Here is a 23,634-nt window from a genome sequence, read left to right on the forward strand (position 1 = left end):
GTAAACGGAAAAGCACATCGCTATAAGAGGAGCGCATCAAGCTCGCGCGCTTTAATCTGATCTCTGCATGTGTGGGTGCACGCGTGTATGACTTTGCATTTTACCGGAAAAGGTGAGATTTTCTTCGACCTCGTGCGTAACAACTCTGCGACCTTCAGCCCTGAGCTGTCCAGTTCATACTGTTTCTACAGGATCCTTTTTTTATCGCTTTCAACAATGACTACGTTTACATGGACAGCAGTAATCTAATTATTGACCTTAATCTGAGTAAGATAATAATGTGATTAAGGTGTTTACATGTCTGTAATACACGTCCATAATGTGACTAAAACAGGAGTACTCCACATGTCTTAATTCGATTAGAGCTTAATTCGATTATGACCTTAATTAGATTAAGGTAAGTAAAAATTGCTGTTTACATGGTAGTTTCTTAATCAAAGTATTGTCTTAATCAGATTAAGGGTGGATTATTGTTGTCCATGTAAACGCAGCTAGTGTTTCCAAACAGCGCTACTACAGGTGCTGCACTCCTGTGGAACACTATTAAGTGCCCTAGCATGAGGATTTGGACACATCCAAAATAGATTATTATAGTGTATATCCTCTCCTAATTCTATATCATATGAACCTATGATTAAGAGAAGAAGAAAATGGTGCTTTGGCTTTTAAGTGAATCAAATGTCTTATTATTTAACCTTTAAGCTGAATTGTCTTTAAACACAACACAGAGACAGAAAAAATAGGAAGTGGATAAAAAACTTCAAGAGCTGACCATGTCATGTTCATTTGTAAAATATAAATATATAGGCTAAATTGTAGCTATATAAGTGTCTCTAAATAATCGACTGTTTAATGTCCACGTGCTATGTTACAGTTTGATGATGAATGCCTATGTTCATGTGGGAAATTCCTGGGTGTTTCCTTGATGTTTAAGCTCTAGAAACCACGACGGAAAAAAAAAAAAAAAAAAAAAAAAAAAAAATCCTGATTCTGTGGGTGACTTTTTTTGGTTTGTTTGTGATTTTTTTTGTTGTTTTTTTCCGCTGGGGTTTTCTTCAGCCTAAAGATTAATATCGTCCCGTCCCCCCAGGTGTCGAGTCGCAAATAAAAATACATATGCGGACAGAAAGTTTTCACAACGCTCCAGGAGAAGTTTCTGTCAGCTTTGTGAGAAAAATGATTCGGTGCTGTGGCTTCCTCCTGATTCTCGCCTTTTCCCTGCGGTCTGAAGGTAAGCTTTACTTTTATTATTGCAGTGTAACTGCTATAAAAATGTCCACATAACACTGAAATTCTTTTATTCTTGGAGAACCGTGTTTCCTCATCTACTATAGGTTAGATGTGTAAGAGCAAATCTCTGTAGCCCAGACGTTTCCTATCAACTCCCTTGTTCATTTTTTTCCTCATACTTATTGTTTATTGTTGTTGGTTAATTATCTGAATTGAATTCCTTATTACATTAGATTCAATTTGTTTTGTGATATGTTTCATACTACTACTACTACTACTACTACTACTACTACTACTGCTACTACTACTACTACTACTGCTACTACTACTACTACTACTACTGCTACTACTACTACTACTACTACTAATAATAATAATAATAGCAAGAATTTTTATGAAGATGATGATGATGAGGATTATTATTGTTATTATTATTATTATTATTATTATTATTATTATTATTATTATCTGTGGGAGTGAGGGATGTTAAGGTGTAAATTGTTTAAACATAACACTTATCGAGTACTTTAAAAAGAATGATGACTTAAGAAAATAATCGGAATATTTGTACACCTACTTGTTTATGCAGTTATTCATAAATGAAGATCAGGAAATAGACCAGGTGATTCATTTTTTTCTACCCTCACGTTCCTGTTCTTGACTGACAGGAGTGGAACCCAGTGTGGTTTTCTGCTGTTGTAGCTTGTTAGAGTTCCATATATGACAATATCTCAGGAATCTCCCAATCTCAGACTACGTCTTCCAGACCTCCGCCAGCCCTATCAGCCTGTTCTACCATTACTTCTATTAACTTTTAGTTCTGTGCTGCTATGAGCTAGAAAGTGTGGTTTACCGCAGAGCTCAGGCCTGGAGAGTCCGAATGAACACACACACTGACGCGTGAATGTTCACAGAGACTTCTGGTTTATTCATTCAAAACAGAAGTTTTTATACACACTGATAAGAAGCTGTGCGTGGACGGTTTCTACTGGTCCAGGTGTCAGACAGATTTAAACAAAACACACAGCACATAGTCATAATATAAAACAGGTCCTGTGTCATGTTGACACGGAAATACATGTGTATTTCAAGGATATAGCTATAATCAAGGATAGCAGTTGATCAGCTTATTCAAAGAGGTAATTGAATATATACATTCATCATAGGTATTTGATAGCACAGAGACACACAAACAGAAACTATAACCCAGTATTGCCCGAATCCAAGGTGTCTTAATACAGTTCATAATATAAGAGTACATGATATAAGAGAATTTCCTTTCATAGCTCATCCACCACACGGTTAAATGTTTTGTGCATGGTGAGATGCTTTCCCGCTCAACGTGGTTGTAAAGCGGTCTCGTAACCTCTTTTCTATCTTTCCTGTCAGCTTCAACCAATCTGGTCAATTTCCTCTGACTGCTTTTATCAACAAGGTGTTTCCACCCACAGAACTGTCACACTTGTTTTTCACACCATTCTGTGTAAACAATAGAGACTGTTGTGTGTGAAAATCCCAGAAGATCAGCTTCTGAAATTCTCAAACCAGACCATCTGGCACCAACATCCATGCCATGGTTAAAGTAACAGAGATCACACTTTTTCCCATTTCTGATGTTTGATGTGAACATTAACTGAAGCTCTTGACCTGTATCTGCGTGATATTTTACATTACATTTTTTGTACTGCTGCCACATGATTGGCTGATTAGATAACAATACCCAGGTGCTCCTAATAAAGTGGAGGGTTTGTGTGTGTGTGTATATATATATATATATATATATATATATATATATATATATATATATATATATATATATATATATATACAGTGGGGGAAATAAGTATTGAATACGTCAACATTTTTTTCAGTAAATATATTTCCTATGACACTATTCACATGAAATTTTCACCAGACGTCAGTATTAACTCAAGAAATCCGGAAATATAAAGAATTCACAACAGAAAAAAGTCCATAAATGAAGTTATGTGTAATAAAGCGGAATGACACAGGAAAAAAGTATTGAACACGCTAACTGAAATTTATGTAATACTTAGTGGAGAAGCCTTTGTTTGTAATGATAGCTTTAAGACGCTTCCTGTATGAATAAATTAATCGCCCGCAGTATTCAGGTGTGATTTTGGCAAATTCTTCTAAACATATGGTATTTAAATTTTGTTCAATTTGATTCAAGTCAGGTGATTGACTGGGCCATTCTAACACCCTGATTTTTTTTTTCTCTGAAACCAATTGAGTGTTTTCTTCGCTGTATGCTTTGGATCGTTGTCCTGCTGGAAGGTCCACCCATGTCTTATCTTCATCATCCTGATGGATGGCAGCAGATTCTTCTCAAGAATCTCCCGGTAAAGGGCTCCATTCATCGTTCCTTCAATTATATGAAGTCTGCCAGTGATGAAAAACAGCCCCACACCATGATGCTTCCACCTAAAAACTTCACTGTTGGTATAGTGTTTTTAGGGTGATGTGCAATGCCATTTCTTCTCCAAACATGGTATGTAGTATGACAGCTAAAAAGTTCAATTTTGTTCTCGTCTGACCAGACTCCACTCTCCCAATATTTCATAGGCTTGTCCAAATGAGTTGTAGCAAACTTTAAACGAGCTTCGACATGCCTTTTCTTTAGTAATGGAGTCTTGTGGAGTAAGCGTGAGCAGTGGAGTGCATTGCCTATTGTTTTCTCTGTGACGATGGCACCTGCTGCCTCCAAGTGTTTCTGGAGCTCTTTCTGATTGGTCCTTGGCTCTTGGGCTACTCTTCTGACTACTCTTCTGACTCCCTGGTCAGAAATCTTGCGAGGAGCTCCTGTGCGTGAGCAGCTGATGATGGAGTGATGTTGTTTCCACTTGCGGATAATGACCCCAATGGTGCTTACTGGAGGATTCAGAAGTATTGAAATATATCTGTATCTGATTCCATCAATATGTTTTGCAACAATAAGATTGCGAAGATCTTGGGAGAGCTCTTTGCTTTTACACATCATGAGATGTTTCTTGTGTGACACTTTGGTAACGAAAAGCCTTTTTATAGACCATCAATTTGCTAACCCAGCTGATATTAATTTGCACAGATAGAAGGTATAATTACTTATGGATTTCAGCTGGTTCCTTTCCTTACCTTTCCTTGAAGAACTGCTTTTTCTTAGCGTGTTCAATACTTTTTTCCTGTGTCATTCCACTTTATTACGCATAACTTTATTTATTGACTTTAATTTTGTGGATTCTTTATATTTCCAGATTTCTTGAGTTAATACTGATGTCTGGTGAAAATTTCATGTGAATAGCCTCATAGGAAATATATTTACTGAAAAAAAATGTTGAGGCGTTCAATACTGTTCAATATATATCAGCCATGACCACAGAGAAGCAATTGTTGCTGCTCATCGAACTGGGAAGGGTTATAAGGCTATCTCCAAACAATTTGAAATTCACAATTCTACAGTGAGAAGGACTGTTTACAAATGGAGAGCCTTCAAGACAGTTGCCAATCTTCCCTGGAGTGGGTGTCCTAGTAAATTCAGTCCAAGGTCAGACCATTTAATACTCAGAGATATAAAGAAACCCCAGGAGCTACATCATGTGACCTATAGGCCTTTGTAAGCACGTTAAATATTTATGTTCATGACAGCAAAATCAGAAAAAGACTGAACAAGTATGGCTTTCATGCAGGGGCAGATTTAGTGATTTGGGAGCCCTAAGCAGTTCCGGGTATGGGGCCCCAACACACCAACTATGTGTCCTTTCACTTTTGTAACCTTTATTTTGCTGTCTCTCTCTCAAAGTACCTTTTTTCTAGAGTTTACCCCAAGTTAAAGTGACAGGGGAATAACTAAGCCTAGCTAATATACACAGATACTGACTAATAAAAGAGTTTGGCTACATTCTTTTGTGTCTCTTCTTTTTTCCTCCTTTTTCTGCTCCGCTAGGGTTTATTTAATTGCAGCCTTAACTTCACCTTCGCTCTGTTGCTAATTTGCTACTCGCGCTCACTCTGGCTCTACTGAGTCTGCTATAATTTTCTCTAACTCTGGCCAGGGACAAGCTAATGGAATGGTCCACTCTAATCCATGATGGGAGCCCTGCATTCATGCAGATGTACTAATAATGTTAAAACTTTAATGGTGATATTGAAACCAAAAAAAATATGATAGAAAATTAATACATTATATATGATTTATATAGGCCTCTGGGTAATTGATGGGGCCCCTGATTTCCCTTAACTCACTTATTGGTTAAGTCCGCCCCTGTTTTCATGGTAGGCTTACAGGATGCCTATGGTAGGCTCACATGGTAGGATTACAGAAAGCTGGTGTCAACATACGCACATTTCAGTAATATGATAAGATGATAAAGAATGTGTTAACCACTGTTAACCACAGATGGGGCATGTGGGAGGAACTTTTATATATGCTAGTTTTCCCTGATTTATTCTACACCTTTCTTTAGTTCACCTGAGCTGAATAAATTTTATGAAGCATGAAAATGGATAAGTACTGAGGGGCTTTGAAATAACTGGTTTTCTTTTTCCCTAATTATTTTGTTTAACAATTTCAGATTTTTTTTTTTGACATATTTATGTATTATGGATATTTACGATTTACAATTTTATACAGTCTAACATTGTTTTTTTTTAATGTGAACAACTTCTGTCAGGATAAGATTTTCAACACCGTCCAGCCCAAAAACAACAATAACAAAAATGTAACAGTGTCATTCATATATGTGTGTGTGTATATACATATATGTGTGTATATACATACATACATACATACATGCATACATACATACACACATATATATATATATATATATATATATATATATATATATATATATATATATATATATATATATATATATAGTATCTCACAAAAGTGAGTACACCCCTCACATTTTTGTAAATATTTGATTATATCTTTTCATGTGACAACACTGAAGAAATTTGTCACTTTGCTACAATGTAAAGTAGTGAGTGTACAGCTTGTTGTCATCGCCTCGAATGCAAAGTATTTCCATATTTGACTCTTACCACAGTCAGACGGAGCTAAACTTATCGCCATCTTCTGTAGTTTTTCCTGTGTGCTTGTAGGCGTTCTTCTTCTTTACCACTTGTGGACCGACTAAAATACTTGCGCGTATTTGCTGCTGAGTATAATAATTGAGCTGCTGAGTTTTGCATGTACTGTAGCTTATTTAGGGAATGTGACGAAAGACCAATGAACAGAATTGCAGTAATCTAAATGTGAGGTAACAAAAGCATGGACCAGGGTTTCAGGAGGACAAAAGCTAAGGGAAGAATGGAGGCGAGCAATATTATGGAGGTGAAAGAAGGTAATTTTGGTTACAGATGAAATATGAAAACTAACGTTCAGTGATGAGTCCATAATAACACCAAGGTTGGACAGCAGTAATCTAATTATTGACCTTATTCTGAGTAAGACAATATTGTGATTAAGGTGTTTACATTAGTTGTTTTTAGAATACTCCTTTCATGTTCCCGTTTTACATGTTAGAGAACATTAAGGGCACATGTCATTACGTCACCGTGCCACGCCGTCCGACGTTCCCTCTAGAATTTCACGTATCGACATACAGTTCGTCTTCGTTATGGTACCGTATACAGTTTTGGGTGTTTTTATTTTTAATTTTTACGAACGCTTCAAATGCAGTTAATTATTTGTCATGCTGTACGTGCAAATAGACGATTGCTTGAAGCCGTGGGCTGCGTCGCAAACCGTGTACTTACCTGCTGTATAGTACATTTACATTTATTCACTTAGCAGATGCTTTTATCCAAAGCGACTTACAAATGAGAAAGATACAAGCAAAGCGATACATCAATCAGAGAACAATACAAGTAGTGCTACCATAGAATAGTAGCTGAGATGCACGTATTTCGCATACTATATAGTAGGTAAGTACGAGGTTTGGGACGCAGCCGTGCTCTCTTGTTTGTCGTCAAACGGTTGAGCACTGCCGTGTGTGATCATGTTCTGTCGCAAAATGCGGTGAAAACTCCCACACGCTGTTAATAGTGTGATTAAGGTGTGTACATGTCTGTAACGCACGTCGATAATGCGAGTAAAACAGGAGTACTCCAAATGTCATAATTCGATTTGTGTTTACTTCGAGTATGACTTTAATCGGATTAAGGTAATAAAAAATTGCTGTTTACATGGTAGTTTCTTAATCAGAGTATCGTCTTAATTGGGTTAATATTGGATTATTGTTGTTCATGTAAATGTGCTGAGTATCAGATGGAAAAATGTCAGTGCCATTAGTGGTCAGACAGAAGTCATTAACCTTACTTAGAGCAACCTTTGTCCAGTGATGAGGATTTTCGGACTTTGCACCGTTTAGATTTTTAAAAATTAGCTGATATCCAGTGTTTAATATCGAGAAGGAAGTTTATTAGGGAAGAGGGAGGAAGGGGAGTAGAGGGTTTGGAGCTGAGAGATCTGGGTGACATCTACCTAAATATGAATTTGTATGCCGTAGTAACGAATAATGGATCTGAGTGGAAGCATATGGATAATAAATAGCACTACTTGTATTGTTCTCCACTTGACATATCGCTTTGCTTGTATGTCCTCAGTTGTAAGTTGCTTTGGATAAAAGTGTCTGCTAAATAAATAAATGTAAATGTAAATGAGAGTGGGCCTAGAGTGGAACCTTGGGGAACTCCCTGAGAGACAGTAACAGTGCGTGATTTTAATTTGCCAATAGAGATGAAATGTTGTCTATTTGTGAGATATGATGCAAACCAGGCCAAAGCTGTATCACAAATGCCTAATTGAGACAGAAGACGTTGTATAAATGAGATAAACATAAGTTACTCTGGATAAGGGCATCTGCCGAATGCTGTAAATGTAAAACATGTGTTTGGTATATAGATAGTTTAATTTGTATTCATTCCATATTTTGTCATTTTCTCCTGTGTATATTTAATTAATTTCAGTTTTATTTGTGCAGTGCTTTAAAGCTTTTAACAAGCATTGGCATTGTCATAAAGTGGCTTTAGAGAAATCCAGATGCAATTTATATTTAAGAAACCTCAGAGGAAGCAGAAGGAAACCCACCCTTTTCTGACACCTAAGTGTGCTTATAAGTCATTACTTTTCTACACTTGTAAAAAAAAAAAAAAAAAAAAAAAAAAAAGAAGAAGAAGAAGAAAGAAAGAAAGAAAGAGTCAAGCAGTGTTGAATGAGCATCATGGTCTTTATGATTATTTCACACTGTACACTTTTTAGGTACAAGTGTACAGTATCCAGGTGAGATAATACACTTAAAAAAAGAGGGACTTGGGCACAAACTGTTCTTTGAAAGTAAATGGTAAATGATCTGAACTTATATAGCGCTTTTCTAACCTTAGCAGTTCTACAAAGCATTTTACACCGTTTCTCACTCACCCATTCTCTCTCACACACACACACACACACACACACACACACACACACACACACACACACACACACACACACACACACACACACACACACACACACACCAATGGCTGCAGAGCTGCCATGAAAGGCTTGCATAACTTGGGGTTCTGTGTTAGTTCAGTTAAGTTTAGTTTATTGACTTATGAAGCACATTTAAAACAACAGATGTTGAAACCAAAGTACCGTACAAGAAATATGACATAGAATTAAAACAAATGAAAAGAGTAAACAAAAACCAAAAAGGGCCAATGAAAAATTTACACGCTCAATTAAAACTTAAGAATAAGAATACAAAAAGTCTTCAAAGAGGATTTAAACACAGAAACGGAAGTGAAAGATCTAATGTGAAGAGGAAGACTCTTCTAAAGCCTTGGAGCAGCCACGGAGAAAGCCCAGTCACTTTTAGTCTTAAAACCCGAACAATGAACTGAGAGTCTTGAAAGTTGTAAGTAAATGTAAGCTCCGGATAAAGGTATCTTCCAAATGCTGTAAATGTAAAACGCATGTTTGAGTCACGCATACAGTAGTGCTTGAAAGTTTGTGAACCCTTTTTTGAATTTTTTAAATTTCTGCATAAATATGACATAAAACATCATTAGATTTTTACTAGTCCTAAAAGTAGATAAAGAGAACCCAATTAAACAAATGAGACAAAAATATTATACTTGGTCATTTATTTATTGAGGAAAATGATCCAATATCATATATCTGTGAGTGGCAAAAGTATACGAACCTTTGCTTTCAGGATCTGGTGTGACCCCTTTGTGTAGCAATAACTGTAACTTAAACATTACTAAACAACTAAGTTTTAATCAATCCTGCACATCGGCTTGGGGGAATTTTAGCCCGTTCCTCAGTACAGAACAGCTTCAACTCTGGGATGTTGATGGGTTTCCTCACATGAACTGCTTGCTTCAGGTCTTTCTACAACATTTCTATTAGGTTAAGGTCAGATTTTTGACTTGGCCTTTCCAAACCATTAACTTTATTCTCATTTAACCATTCTTTGGTAGAACGACTTGGTTGTGTGCTTAGTTGTCTTGCTGCATGACCCACTTTCTCTTAAGATTCAGTTCATGAACAGATGTCCTGACATTTACCTTTAGAATTCACTGTTATAATTCAGAATTCATTGTTCCATCAATGATGGCAAGTAGTCCAGGCCCAAATGCAGCAAAAGAGGCCCAAACCATGATACTACCACCATCATGTTTTGTAGATGGGATAAGGTTTTCCTTTCTCCAAACATAACGATTCTCATTTAAACCAAAAAGTTCTATTTTGGTCTCATCCATCCACAAATCATTTTTCCAAAACATTTGTCCACATGATATTTTGCAAACTACAATCAGGCAGTAATGTTCTTTTTGGAGAGCAGTGGCTTTCTCTTGCATCCCTGCCACGCACACCACTGTTGTTCAGTGTTCTCCTGATGGTGGACTCATGAACATTAATATTCAAATAATTTTTTTCTTTCAGATTGTAAAAGTCTTCTCTAAATCATGCAGCTCCATCTGCAATGAAAAATACAGTCAAATACACTAATGCAGTGAGCACAGATTGAATACCATGTAAATAAAACAATATTTACCTACAATGTTGGTTGAACGTTTGTGAATATTAACAAAATATTATAACAAAAATATTATACTTGACCATTTATTTATTGAGGAAAATGATCCAGTATTACATATCTGTGAGTGGCAAAAGTATGTGAACCTCTGGGATTAGCAGTTAATTTGAAGGAGAAATTAGTGTCAGGTGAGATGACAATGAGGTGTGAGTGAGCCCTGTTTTATTTATAGATCTATCTGATCTTCACAACACATTTTACAAGTTTGAGCAAAACAGAGGCATGTCTCAGTAACGTGATTCTGTTCTTTAACTTTAGCACATTTTTATTGTTAGCTCAGCCCAAATGATATAATACAAAGGTCCTTACCTTTTCGAAGTTATGTCTTCAGGCTGTATTTGTAGCAAAGTCAGTGAAAAAGCTCTTTCATTTTTTTATTTTTTTTTATATCCGAAATGGTGAGAGTTAGCGAGCTAATATAAAAAGCCCATGTGACTGCACCTAGACAATATTTCTTTATTTCAAATATCTTAATTTCAAAATTCTGATCTCTGGACTGAAAACTACATTTCTATACAGATTTGACTAAATATCTATGTATTTATATGTCCAGCCATGAATGTAACTACAATATATTGATCTGAAATGTATATTTTGGACATTCTAATGTAAATAAATAAATAAATAAATAAAATGATAGGATGTAGTGAATTAACTGCTGTTTCATGGGATGCTGAATAATGATGATGGATTTAAATGTAAATTAAACAAATTAAGCAGTGACTAAGTGATTATTACATCTAGGATTATTAATGCAGCAACATATTGGCAATATACTAGAATCCTATTTGATGTATATTTCAATGTTTGCCATTGTCTTGTTCATAAGCATTGATCCATTAATCTTTTATATATTATATTTTTAAATTGCCTTTAAGGTCATTCACATAATCTGAATGAGGAACAGAGAAAATGATGCGTGCAATTTATGCATGTGCGTAAACCATCTCCGAATAAGAGTAACTTTTCCCAGTGAAAATGTGGAAACATGAAAAGCACTCTTTTATAACAAAATCCTCCCTGTTCTCTAATTCCTTTTCAGGCTGTATGGACATAGAGCAGCTAGAGATCAGTGAGGGTCACGTGTTTATCCTTAAGTGTTCCACATGTTATGAAGATGAAGTGGTACTTGTGAACTGGACTCGAGAGTTGAACCAGGACTGGGATGCAGGAATAAAAATTATAGATCAGTCACTGTGGTTCTTCCCTGTAAAGGAGTCACACAGCGGAAACTACTCATGTTATTACAGGTATGGCAACACGATAAATAGGCTGGGCTTTTCACATTTATACTCAGTGTATTTTTACTTGGACCCACCTGAGTGAAGCTGCAGGAATAATTCAGTGAGGAATCATGGATCACATGAAATGTGAGTCTTTACTAAACAGAAATTTCTCCATGTTTTTTTCCTCTAATGTAACACCTAAAATGGAGAAAAGTAGATGCAGACTATTTGTGTTGAGGCTTAAGCTACTGTTAACAACTGTTTTTTGCTCATAGACCACATGCTCATAGTTTTCAGCTCTAAAGACAAGGGAGTTTCCAAGAAATGAGTCTTTGTGTGTGTGTGATGTAAAGCGGTTTGCATAATTAGCACATAAGACAAGAAATAACATTCCAGCCATGTTTAGAAGAAGATAGCAATTGTTGTCACACATACCACTCGAGTTCAGTGAAATGCTTTTCTTTGCATGGCCCACTTGTTAGGAAGCTGGGGTCATAGTGCAGGTGCAAGTCATAGTGCAGTCCCTGGAGAAGTTTAAGGGGGGTTAAGGGCCCTGCTCAAGGGCCCAACAGTGGCAGCTTGAATATACGACTTCTAATCAGTAGTACAGAGTCTTCACCACTTAACCACCCTGAAATGTTTTATTAAGTTTCCGTTGGATTAAAAAAAAATCCAAGTAGACCCTTTAACCATTCATAAGAACCCCTGAGGAACAATGTATAATTAAAGTATAATTTCAATGTATAATTAAAGCTTTATTAAATATGCTGGCAAATGAAGCAGGACACAAGTGCATAAACTCAGCATGGGTTTTGTTTGGGTAAATCCAACATGGGTCACATACAGACAGGCAAAGTGATCCTAGGAAAATCCACAATTAAAAACAATAATATAGCTACAAGTCTAAAAAACAGAAATCTAATAGAACAAATCAAGGCTAAGAAATGCATGAAATAATCGACAAGACTTTGCAATGATACTAAGACCCAACAGGGTATAAATAGACAAGCTAATTGAGGACTTGACACAGAACAGATGAACACAATAGGACAACTAGCCAATGACAGGATGGTGCGGAGTCAACACTAGAGCAAAAGCACAGGTGTATGACAGGAAATCGGACATACCAGGAAGTGCAAAGCATGCTGAGAAAAGGAATTCATGACATTTCACATCTGTTAATGTTATACATGAAATGGTGTTCTGCATCTTGTTTAATCAGACAATATGTTCCTCTCTAATAGTTGCAGTGACAAGGACGTCCCTTGTGAAACACATTTTTCCATTTCTGTGTCCAAGAGCAAATGTCCCCAAGTGACCTCAGATGTGATCCTAATGAAGAACACGAATGACCATCTTCTTTGTGACAGTGAAGACATGAGGACAATTGACAAATTAAATTCAGTTTCCAATATTGGCTGGACCTGGATGAAGGTATCTTGCAAAGACTGTCAAATGAGACATTCCCTGGGTTTAATAAACTATAAAGACTAACTGTTCTTTCTGCATCAAGGAGCTTGCATTAACCAATGTTCATTTACTTTGATTTGCTCTTTACTGAGGGAAGAATGTCCCAATAACGTAGGCTTTCTGAGTAGAATTGATGGTAGCAGTAAAAAATGTCGAATAAATGTTGTTTAAACTACACAACACCTTATCCAGTTCATCTTTCATCCCAATTCATTATTATTATTATTAGCATCATAAACACACAAAAATCTTTCCTTCTGTTCCTTCACAAAGATTTGTACAGGTGAGAGTGTAAATAAGAGATGGAGGAAATGTGGCAGCCAATGTAATTAATTCAATAATGAACTATGTTTAAAACATCTTATACTGTGTAGTAGTGATATTTTGACTCATATTATATCTGAAGAATCCAGTGAGTAATAAATTTTGAGATGCTAAAATTAAATGTAGCTACATATGTTGGCCTTTTTTAAGCATTGCTCTTACTATTTCCTTTTATCTGGTATACCTAATAAATGTGCCCAATATGTTCAGTTGGTCACACCTGTATCCACCACTGTTATCCACAAATGATATCCAGTCATCAGTAGACTTATGGACTGATAAATTATTCAGACACAGATGGTCAGTAATTATAAAACAGTACGATAGATAAAAGGGCTAATGAGTGTAACGGAAAGGTTGGTGTACCTTATACACTGAGCTCTGAGTGTACTGCATATCATTCCTCACATGATTTTATCTGAGTCTTTATAGGTTGTATTTGATTTTTGTTTTAATTTTTCACGTAATAGGATTGCAGTCCTCTTAGCTGGGCTAAGAAAACTGCCAAGCTTCGATTCAGCAGAGTTTCAGAGGATGACAAAGGAGTGTACACCTGCTTAATGAACTTCACCTATAATGGAACTTCATACACTGTGGCTCAGAGCAAGAACGTCTTCATTCATACTAGTAAACACACACACACACACACACACACACACACACACACACACACACACACACACACACACACACGCTATGGCTCAGTGTAGTGTAACATTTAAGGTAATTAAATAACAGTATTAGATTAAATGAAACAAGTGTGTCAGTTATGCACTTATGGCTCATGGTATAATGGCAGCCTTTAACCAAAATCCTGGTGATGTAAAACACTTTCCTGTCACTGTATCTAGCAGAAAACCAGATTGCATTTAAAAGGAAAACACTTCACACTTGTTAAAATTCATTTGCATGCTATGACCTCTTTAACACCTCATAACCGTCACTGCTGTGTGAACAGGTCCTGTTCCACAGAAGCCAAAAGTCATAAAACCACGACAGGAAACTCTTGTTGTGAAACTGGGTGAGTACTGTTGATGAAAAAAATCTCCTATTTGTACAGTGAAGCTGGTGAGTGTAATTTTTTGAAAGAGTGTTACAAAAGTAACCAGTTTATTAGGTTATTAATAACATGCCATTATCTTTTATGGCAGGGGTAACATCACTTAGTAGTAAGAGTAGTACTGACAAAATTGCAGTCTAACACACTGCACATGCCGTGCATAAAGGCCATGCTTACACTCTACCTTACCTTCCATATGGGACTTTTCCTAATTATTTTTCCTACTATTTGATATGGAATCAAAAATTACTTTTTAGTTTAAAGTTAGTATCTTTATAATGTTAATGAAAAAGAAAAAAAAATGCTTTTATTTTTTTTTACTGAATTTAATTTTTGTCCACTTGCACTGTAAAAATGAAATATTCTGCAGTGTTTTACCCAAGGTTCATTTCAAGTATTGAAAACAACAATTTAGGCGTTTTAGAATTTTCATATATCTGTACAAACTCAGGAAATAAGACACTCAAGTGCATACATGCTCTGGGTTTGTGTCTAGCTAAAATAAATAACATAAAACCTAGATTGTATATAACTACCAATAGTGGTAATTCTCAAACAAGCTAATTATTTACCATTTTCACTGCATCTTTTCCAGCTGTGAAGAGTAGTACTAATGATTGTGGCTCTTTTTTTATAGTGCATGACAAATTATACTGTTATTATAATTATACTATTTTATATTCTTGGCACATTTTAGCACTGCTATTGCAGTGGCCAGTCAGTTGAAGTGTTTGTGTGTTTGTTAATGCAGGTTCAAAGCAGGTGTTAAACTGCAAAGTGTTTGTTGGGCCTGGTTCCTGTGAAATGGATACTGAGGAAAGAACCAGCCCTTATTGGCTGATGAACGGCAAGTTTACTGAGGAATACCTACAACATTTTGTTACTCATAATAGGTAAGTATCAAAGTGTGTGGTGTATATCACAGAGAAATGAATACATGAAGTGTGTGTTATACTGATGTTTTCGTTTGCTTGCTCTTAGCTGTACAACAGAAAACAATGTGGAGTATCGCCACATTCATCTTACCATTCTTGAAGTTCAGCAAGAATTCTTGAACATCCCTTTTCAGTGTGTCGTCCTCAACTCTGTAGGCCATGACAACGGCACAGTAATACTTATTCAATGTGAGTTACTACACACACTGGATAACTTCATGTCATACATACACACATGCCTATTTGCAAAATGCCCAAGCAAAATGTTGCCGTGTCCCACCAAAGACAGTGGAAAGTCACTCTAAATCCCAGCATCTGTCACAATCTGTAAATAATTGATAGGCAGTTTAAGTTATATTATGATTATTAAAGAAATAATTCAAATTAAGGGAAAATATAACATAGTGTGTTAGTAAAGTGTCGTGCCTCATGAGTCACCAGAAAAGCAGTGTGTCTTTACACAGATTTTACAAGTGTCTGTAACTGTACTCATGTGATGAACACTGTTCTTTGAAAAGATATTCACTTAACTGGAAAATAGCTGTCTAACACATTGCTCCAAAATGTGGCTCCCATATGTGAGTGTGAAGGCCATAGCATAAGAGACCACTCCCATCGGGATAGAAATGTTTCATCATAGGATAAAAGTGATCAGTTAGAATAACTTTTTCTTCAGCTTTTCTTCAACTTCAAAGTGGAAAACTTGAGCAGATCTTTAGCTTCCTATGAGGTTAATCGTTCTTTTGTCAGCTGATATGTTCTTATTCACTCTAACTCACCTTGTAATTGGTTGGAATCACTGTTGGAATTTACATCATTTTCGACTTCGGCACATCCAAAAGACGAAGTGAAAAAATAAATGGACACCTGCATGTTTGACTTTTGTTAGCACCAGGCTAGCCAGATAACTGTGATAAGTGATGTATATTTTCCTCATCAAAACAGTTAGCTGTAGAGTAAATGTGTTATATATCTATAACACATTTATTTATATATTATACTATATTATATTATATATCTGACCATAATCTAATCATAGGTTTTCTTCAAATTAGGTGACTAAGATGTACCAACTTCTACTACTATTACTACTACTACTACTACTACTACTACTACTACTAATAATAATAATAATAATAATAATAATAATAATAATAATAATAATAATTTACTAACACAATTTCCATAAAAGTTGGGATTTTTTCTAAAATGGAATAAAAACAAAAAATCTGTGATTTTATGTCTCTTGAAACTTTAATTAACTGACAAAGTACACAGAAAATATATTCAATGTTTTCACTGACCAACTTAATTGTATTTTGTAAATATAAACAAATTTAGAATTTGATGCCTTCAACACACACAAAAAAGAGGCAAAATAAGACTGAAAGTTTTGGAGGATCAGGTTAATTGGTAACAGGGGAGGGTATCAGAATTGGGCATAAAAGGACCATCCACCCAAAGCTCAGTCTTTGCAAGCAAGGATGGGTTGTGGCTCACCACTTTGTGCCTTCATGAGAGAATTGTCAGTCAGTTCAAAAAGAACATTGCTCAATGCAAGATTGCAAAGAATTTAGGTCTTTCACCATCTATAGTGAATGGGCCTGGGAGTATTTCGGAAAACCATTGTCACTTATGAAAACCGCTGTCACTTATGAAAACCGTTGTCCGCCGCTGCATCCAGAAATGCAACCCGAAACTCACAAGGAGGAAGCCACACATCAACTCTATGCAGAAACACCAATGAGTTCTCTGAGCTCTCAGATGGACTGAAAGGCAGTGGAAATGTGTGCTGAGGTCAGAGGAGTCCACGTTTCAATTTGTTTTCAGGAAAAAAAGGCGTCGAGTTCTCTGTGCCAAAGATGAAAAAGACCAACTAGACTGTTATAAGTGAAAGGTGCAAAAGCCAGCATCTGTGATGGTATGGGTGTGCATCACCCATGAAGTGGTCTCCCCTGCAGGGCTCCAACATGGCGACCTCATCTCCAGAGCTCTAGCCAGAAACCCATGAGGTGGTCTCCCCTGCTGAGCTACGGCCATAGGTCAATGTGGCGACCTCATCCCCAGAGCTCCAGCCTGAGACATACAAGGCAGTCTCCTCTGCCGTGCACCAGCCAGAGGTCAACATGGCGACCTTATTTCCAGAGCTCCAGCCGGAGGTCAACATGGCGACTTCATCCCCAGAGATCCAACCTGAGACCCACAAGGCAGTCTCCCCTGCCAACCTCCAGCCGAATGTCAACGTGGCGACCTCTTCTCCAGAGCTCAAGCCTGAGACCCACAAGGCGGTTTCTCCTGCAGAGCTCCAGCTGGCGGTCAACATGGTGACCTCATCTCCAGAGCGCCAGCTTGAGACCCAAGAGGCTGTCTCCCCTGCTGAGCTCCAACCAGAGGTCAATGAGGTGACCTCTCAAGCCAAGTTCTTGTCTGAGGCCAACAAGACCGCCTCTTAAGCCATCCGTAAGATTTTTCCCCACCCACCGTCCCCTACTGCAGATTTCGTTCAGCCTGCCAAGTCAACAAAGAATGTCGCTCAGACTCCCTATTCAACTGAGGACACGGCTCAGCATCCCTTTTCAGCTGAGGACGCCGCTCAGTCTCCCTGTTCAGCTAAGGACATTGCTCCATCTCCTGTTGAGGCCAAAAACTCCGCTTTGACTCTCTGCACGCGTTGGACACCACTACACCAGGCTTCTCTTCGTCACTCCACTTTCCTGTTTGGCTGAGGATGTCGCTCCGCCATGCTGCTCGGCTGAGGACATCGTTTTGCCTCCATGTTCCACTAAAGACGTTTCTCTGCTTCTCGCCACACGTCGCTCCCCCTACTTGCTCCACGGTGGACATCACTCCCCCCTCATGCTTTGTGAGGAGCATTGCTCCTCCCTCTGGCCTCGCTGAGAACTTCGCTCCCCCCTCTGACCTCGCAGAGAGCGTCACTTCCCCCTCTAGAGCTTCTTTCCCCCCGCTGGCTGCATGGTAGCCATTGCTCCACACCCAAGCCAGCTTGGGGATATCATGTCATCTCTTTGTGGTATGGAAGAGATCGCCCCGCATCTGTGCTCCATCTGGCCCCGCGAGGGAAGACAATCAAGTGGATTTGAAAATTCTTAGGAACATCTGGTCTGGGTGTCCAGAACCACCTCCTAAACTTATTACACTCTTCTGAGACATGCGTTAAAGGGGGAGTTCTGTCATGGAAATACCGGAAAAGGGACTAGAGACTACATTTCCCATCAGCCACTGCACCTCACCTGACCACATCATATGACTGTCTGCACCTGTTCACAATTCCACATTCAGTACTGTGCACTGTGACTCATTCTGTCACTGCATCCCTCCGAAGTAATTGCTCAGTTTCCTTTGTGTTCTGTCATTACCAAGCCCCCCACCCCCCTGTATTGCTATTCTTTTTTTTTAACTTTGTTTGTTCCCTGACTTTTGTATTTTGGTTTCTCTATGATATCCTGTTTGCCAATCGCCTGACTCATTTGCCTGCCTTGACTCTGAATTTGCCTTACGTATTGGAATTGTTTGCTGGACTTTTATATATTAAAACTCAATAAACTGCATTTGCATCTGTCTCCGCCTCTCTGTTGTGACAGAACATGACACTAAGAGGAAACTCAGACAATGGCGACCAAGGACTGTTGAGCAGCTGAAGTCTGGTATCAAGCAAGAATAGGCAAAAATTCCACTTGCAAAACTGCAACAATTAGTATCCTCAGTTCCCAAATGATTAAAAAGTGTAATTAAAAGGATGGGTGATGTAACACAGTGGTAAACATGCCTCTGTCCCAACATTTTTTGAGTGTGTTGAAGGCATCAAATACTATATTTGTTTATATTTACAAAATACAAGTAAGTTGGTCAGTGAAAACTTTTAATATCTTTTCTTTTTTATGTTTCAAGAGACTTGACATCATAGATTTTCATTTTTATTGCATGTTAGAAAAAAATATATATATTTTTTCAAGTATCTTTCATGGTACCCAAAGACAGATATAAGAAAAATACATACAATTATATAGTCATAGTAGTAAATGAAACATATATAAACATTAAAATATTGGCTAAATCTCCTCTACTCATCATTATTGATTAATTATTCGAAGATAATTCAAAGTTTATTAAAACAAAACTATTATGTGGATTAATTTGTTCTTTTTTTTGTGGATTAATCATATAAGAATAAAAAACATGACAGGTATCATGAACGCTTCCACACTTGGCACATTTCCAAAGATGGCAACTGTTGCAATGCTTAATCTTTGTACTGTTTCCCTGTATGTTTTGCCATGTGCTTTTTTTGGTTTCTGCACTAGTCCGCTCTCTGCCCCAGCCTGTCATTAGTTTGTCTGTTCCTGTCCTGTTCTTTCTGTTCCTCCTTGCAAACAATTTGTCTTGTGTCCAAGCCTTAGTTTCCCATGTTACCACTTCTTCTTTTTTCATACAACTTCTTTGTTTTGACCCTCTCTTGTTTTCCTTGATTTTGGAAACTTTAGGCTGATGTTGTCTGGTTGTTCTCTGACCCCGTCTTGTACCTTTGACTGTGATTTTCTGATAAAGAACACACTAGGGCTTCTCTATGAACATAACAACAGGACTCCAACATCTTCCATAATAATAATGCAGATCTTTTATTTGTGTGTATAGGAGATATGTAGAATCACCTAAAACACATATTATTTAGGTAGGGAGCTAGTGGATTCTTTCTTAAATGTATTTCTCACCACTCTGTTGAAATGGTTTAGGTGAAACATCTTGAAGCTTATCACATGTCAAGTAACCTTGGCATGCTAGTCAATTTGATGATGTAGATGACATAAGACCTTCACACTCAAGTATATTCAAGTCAGAGAAATGCAGAAAAATGTTGTACTATAGTTAAAACTGCATAATGTATTATATGGAAAAGCAGGTGTCCCAATACTTATGGAAGTACACATTAAATATCCATTCTGATTTTCATATTGATCATTCTTTTCATTCATTTCATCAGCTATTTATTGCGACCTTTTTTCCCCTTAACAGCCAGTCAGAAATGGCTGTATTGGACTTTGGCGGTATTCACTGCTTATGCAATAGTAGCACTGGGGTTCCTGCTGTTTTATCGGTTTAAAGTGGACCTGGTACTCGCTTATAGGACTCTCAGCCCTTGTTTGAAACAACAGAATGGTGAGTAGTATTGCATGAAGTATGTGTGACAAACAATTCAATATGCTTAGCTTCAATACGTTCAAGACTTCATTAAGAAGATTAATTTGCATATGCAAATCTCAGCTGGTTGTCTAGAGCTGAGAAGGAAATGTGCATCATATGGCCAAAAATATGTGGACATCTGACCACAACACCCATATCTGAAACACCCCATTCCAAAACCATGGGCATTAATATGGAGTTGGTCTCCATGCTCTTACTATAACAGACCACACACATATTGAAGGTTTTCCAATGGATTTTGGGGCGTGGCTGTAGGGATTTGTGTTCATTCAGCTTCAAGAGCATTAGTGAGGTCAGGCACTGATGTTGAGATGTTGAGGAGGTTCCAGTTCATCCCAAAGGTGTTCAATGGAGCTGAGGTCAGGGCTCTGTGCAGGACACTCGAGTTCTTCCACTCCAACCATATCTTCATGGAGCTCGCTTTGTGTACAGGGGCATTGTCATGCTGGAACAGATTTGGGCTGCTTAGTTCCAGTGAAGGGAAATTGTAAAGCTACAGCCTACAAAGTCATTATATATCAATGTGTGCTTCTAACTTTGCGGCAACAGACTCACATCTGGATGTGATAGTCGTTCTGTAAAATATGTTGGCTATTTAGCAAATCTGTAAACTAATTTAGAAAATCTCTAGGTTATTTAGCAGAATGTCTGTAGCCTAGTCCTTATCTAGCCTATTTTTAAATGAGTTCAGTTTTTGTTCAGCTTCTTTCCTACTTGTATTTATTGCAGAAAAAGGCAGCGTTCACAATCTACATTCATGTTTGCAAAATCAGAACTCATCAATTTGCTGATATCTGCAAATACCTCAGTGTAGTAGTGTTATATAAAATTCCAGTGTTTGTGAACAGCATTTTAAAATTGCTCATTGCTGTTTTTAACCTGACAGATGGAAAACTGTATGATGCCTATGTCAGTTACCTCCATGGTCATGATCAGAGAGTGTCTTCTGCAACAACCTTTGCCCTGCATGTCCTCCCGGAGGTTCTGGAGGATCGACTTGGTTACAAATTGTTCATTAGTGGCCGGGATGCACTACCAGGCGCAGGTACACTTACTGTACAGTTTTTCATTTAGATTGTATTTACATTTGAGTTTACTTGCCTTTATTGTGTTGAGAAACAGTTTGAAAGTGATTTAGACAGTTCATGTAACTGTCTATTAATGTAGCTGAGTGTGATACTAGTGCTGCTGTTTGTCTCCATCAGTTAAGAGACATATGAAAGAAAACATTCCCGCCGGGGCCATGTGTGTGTGCATGTTCTCCCTGTGCTGCGGGGGTTTCCTCCGGGTACTCCGGTTTCCTCCCCAGTCCAAAGACATGCATGGTAGGCTGATTGGTGTGTCTAAAGTGTCCGTAGTGTATGAACGGGTGTGTGAGTGTGTATGTGATTGTGCCCTGCGATGGACTGGCACCCTGTCCAGGGTGTACCCGCCTTGTGCCCGATGCTCCCTGGGATTGGCTCCAGGTTCCCCCGCGACCCTGAAGAAGGAGTAAGCGGTAGAAGATGGATGGATGGATGGATGGATGAAAGAAAACAGAAAACTGAACAAGGGGATTGGAGTGAACCAGTGCTAGTTCGTAGGAGTACTTACACACACTAGTTACAAGGCAATAGGAAAATCAGATAATAACGCATTATTGATGTAATGTGAGTAACCATGAGTACAAAAAGAGAACACAACTGGACATACTAATACATTTTTTATATGGAAAGAATGTTCATATGTTCTCATAACTGTCATTTTCAACTTTATGGTCATGCTTCTTATCCCAGACACATGCACTGTTGGGAATGAAATAAAGTTCCCATATAATTCCCCCCAAATTACTATCCTACATTTAACATTAAAAGGTTACAGATAAGAGAATTAGTAACACAGCAGAGCAAAAAATATTTGCTACAGAGCAAACTCTGTATTCTCAAAGATGTAAACTGTTTCAAGATCAAAAAAAAAGTTGGTTTCAAAAACATAACTAATAAATGTATTAAGAAAATTCCATTTTTTTAATTCCCACAGCGGTCCATGACGTCATCTCTGAAACAGTTGGGAAGAGTCGGCGGCTAATTATTGTTCTTCCATCCCAGGCTTTCACAAGGCCTTCAGATAATGAAGGGGGACTTTTAAATAAAATACCACCTAAGCACTTAAGTTTAAACAACAACATAACAGCGACTGATGCAGATCTCTCTGAATCATCTCGGTTGAACTGGGGCCCTTACGAGTGCTGGGTGGGTCTGTATGATGCCCTGGTGAAAGAGTGCTTGCAGGTCATCCTAGTCCAGGTGGGAGGAGAAATGGATGATGCTCTGTTCCCTGAATCACTGCGCTATGTTAGGCACACTCAGGGGATACTCAAGTGGAAGGAGCACTACACCAGTGAGCCCAATGGAAAATTCTGGAAGCAGATGCGTTATCGAATGCCACCAGTGCAAAAACCCAGAACAGCTGTTATAGTTTAAAGCTGCATGGTGATGGTGGACATTGTAACTGACAGGGGAGATAGAGTATAACATCGCTCCCACCCAGACAGCACAGCCAATTTTATTTCCTTGATCCAGGCCATGGACAGCTGTGCCATTGCCGGGATACAAACTTGTGATCTCTGTGTGTATTGTGGTGCATGTTCTGTGAGCCGATATGCAGGAGTTCCCATTTCCATGATATTCCATTTAGATACCATTATGTACTCCACTGGCCAATTGAATAGGTTTTGGTTCTGGTTCAGATTGTTTAGTGGAAAAAGGCACAAAGTCCCAGGTGAATCCAATAATCTGGTGAAGATGAACTAGCGGAGTGGTTGAAGGTATGGCAAATGTTAGAATTAGGTATATATATCTGGGTCTGTCCACATGATGGCAACAGAAAGCAAGCAAACACAACCTCGGAGCACAACAGATTGTTTATTAACATTGTCAGAAGCTTTTTCTATACAACAGATTTATTGGTGTGTACATAAAATAATTTGATAATAAATATTTTATTTATTTACTCAGAAATTTGTTGGACATTTTCTACATTTATAAATGCTTATGATGTGCATATGAGCACTAACAGCCTAGATATCCTAACAG

The 23,634-nt window shown here is 37.8% G+C and overlaps 1 protein-coding gene across 2 annotated transcripts; it reads left to right on the forward strand.

Moving 5' to 3' along the window:
* On the forward strand, positions 1-23,559 carry LOC108266615 (interleukin-1 receptor-like 2). Of its 2 annotated transcripts, XM_053680862.1 has the most exons (12): positions 1-112; positions 1,091-1,231; positions 11,368-11,575; positions 12,796-12,985; positions 13,816-13,972; positions 14,304-14,366; positions 15,157-15,298; positions 15,387-15,529; positions 20,372-20,515; positions 21,447-21,605; positions 21,766-21,885; positions 22,580-23,559. In XM_053680862.1, the coding sequence occupies exons 1-12, from the start codon at positions 88-90 to the stop codon at positions 23,020-23,022; spliced, it is 1,935 nt and encodes a 644-aa protein (XP_053536837.1). In that variant the 5' UTR covers positions 1-87; the 3' UTR covers positions 23,023-23,559. The 2 variants fall into 2 exon arrangements, with proteins under 2 accessions (XP_053536837.1, XP_017325656.1); XM_017470167.3 differs by lacking the exon at positions 21,766-21,885 and having other exon boundaries at positions 5-112.
* Positions 23,560-23,634: the final 75 nt, after the last annotated feature.

This window comes from Ictalurus punctatus, chromosome 6 (genome assembly GCF_001660625.3).
Source record: "Ictalurus punctatus breed USDA103 chromosome 6, Coco_2.0, whole genome shotgun sequence".
In the NCBI taxonomy this organism is placed as follows: domain Eukaryota; kingdom Metazoa; phylum Chordata; class Actinopteri; order Siluriformes; family Ictaluridae; genus Ictalurus; species Ictalurus punctatus.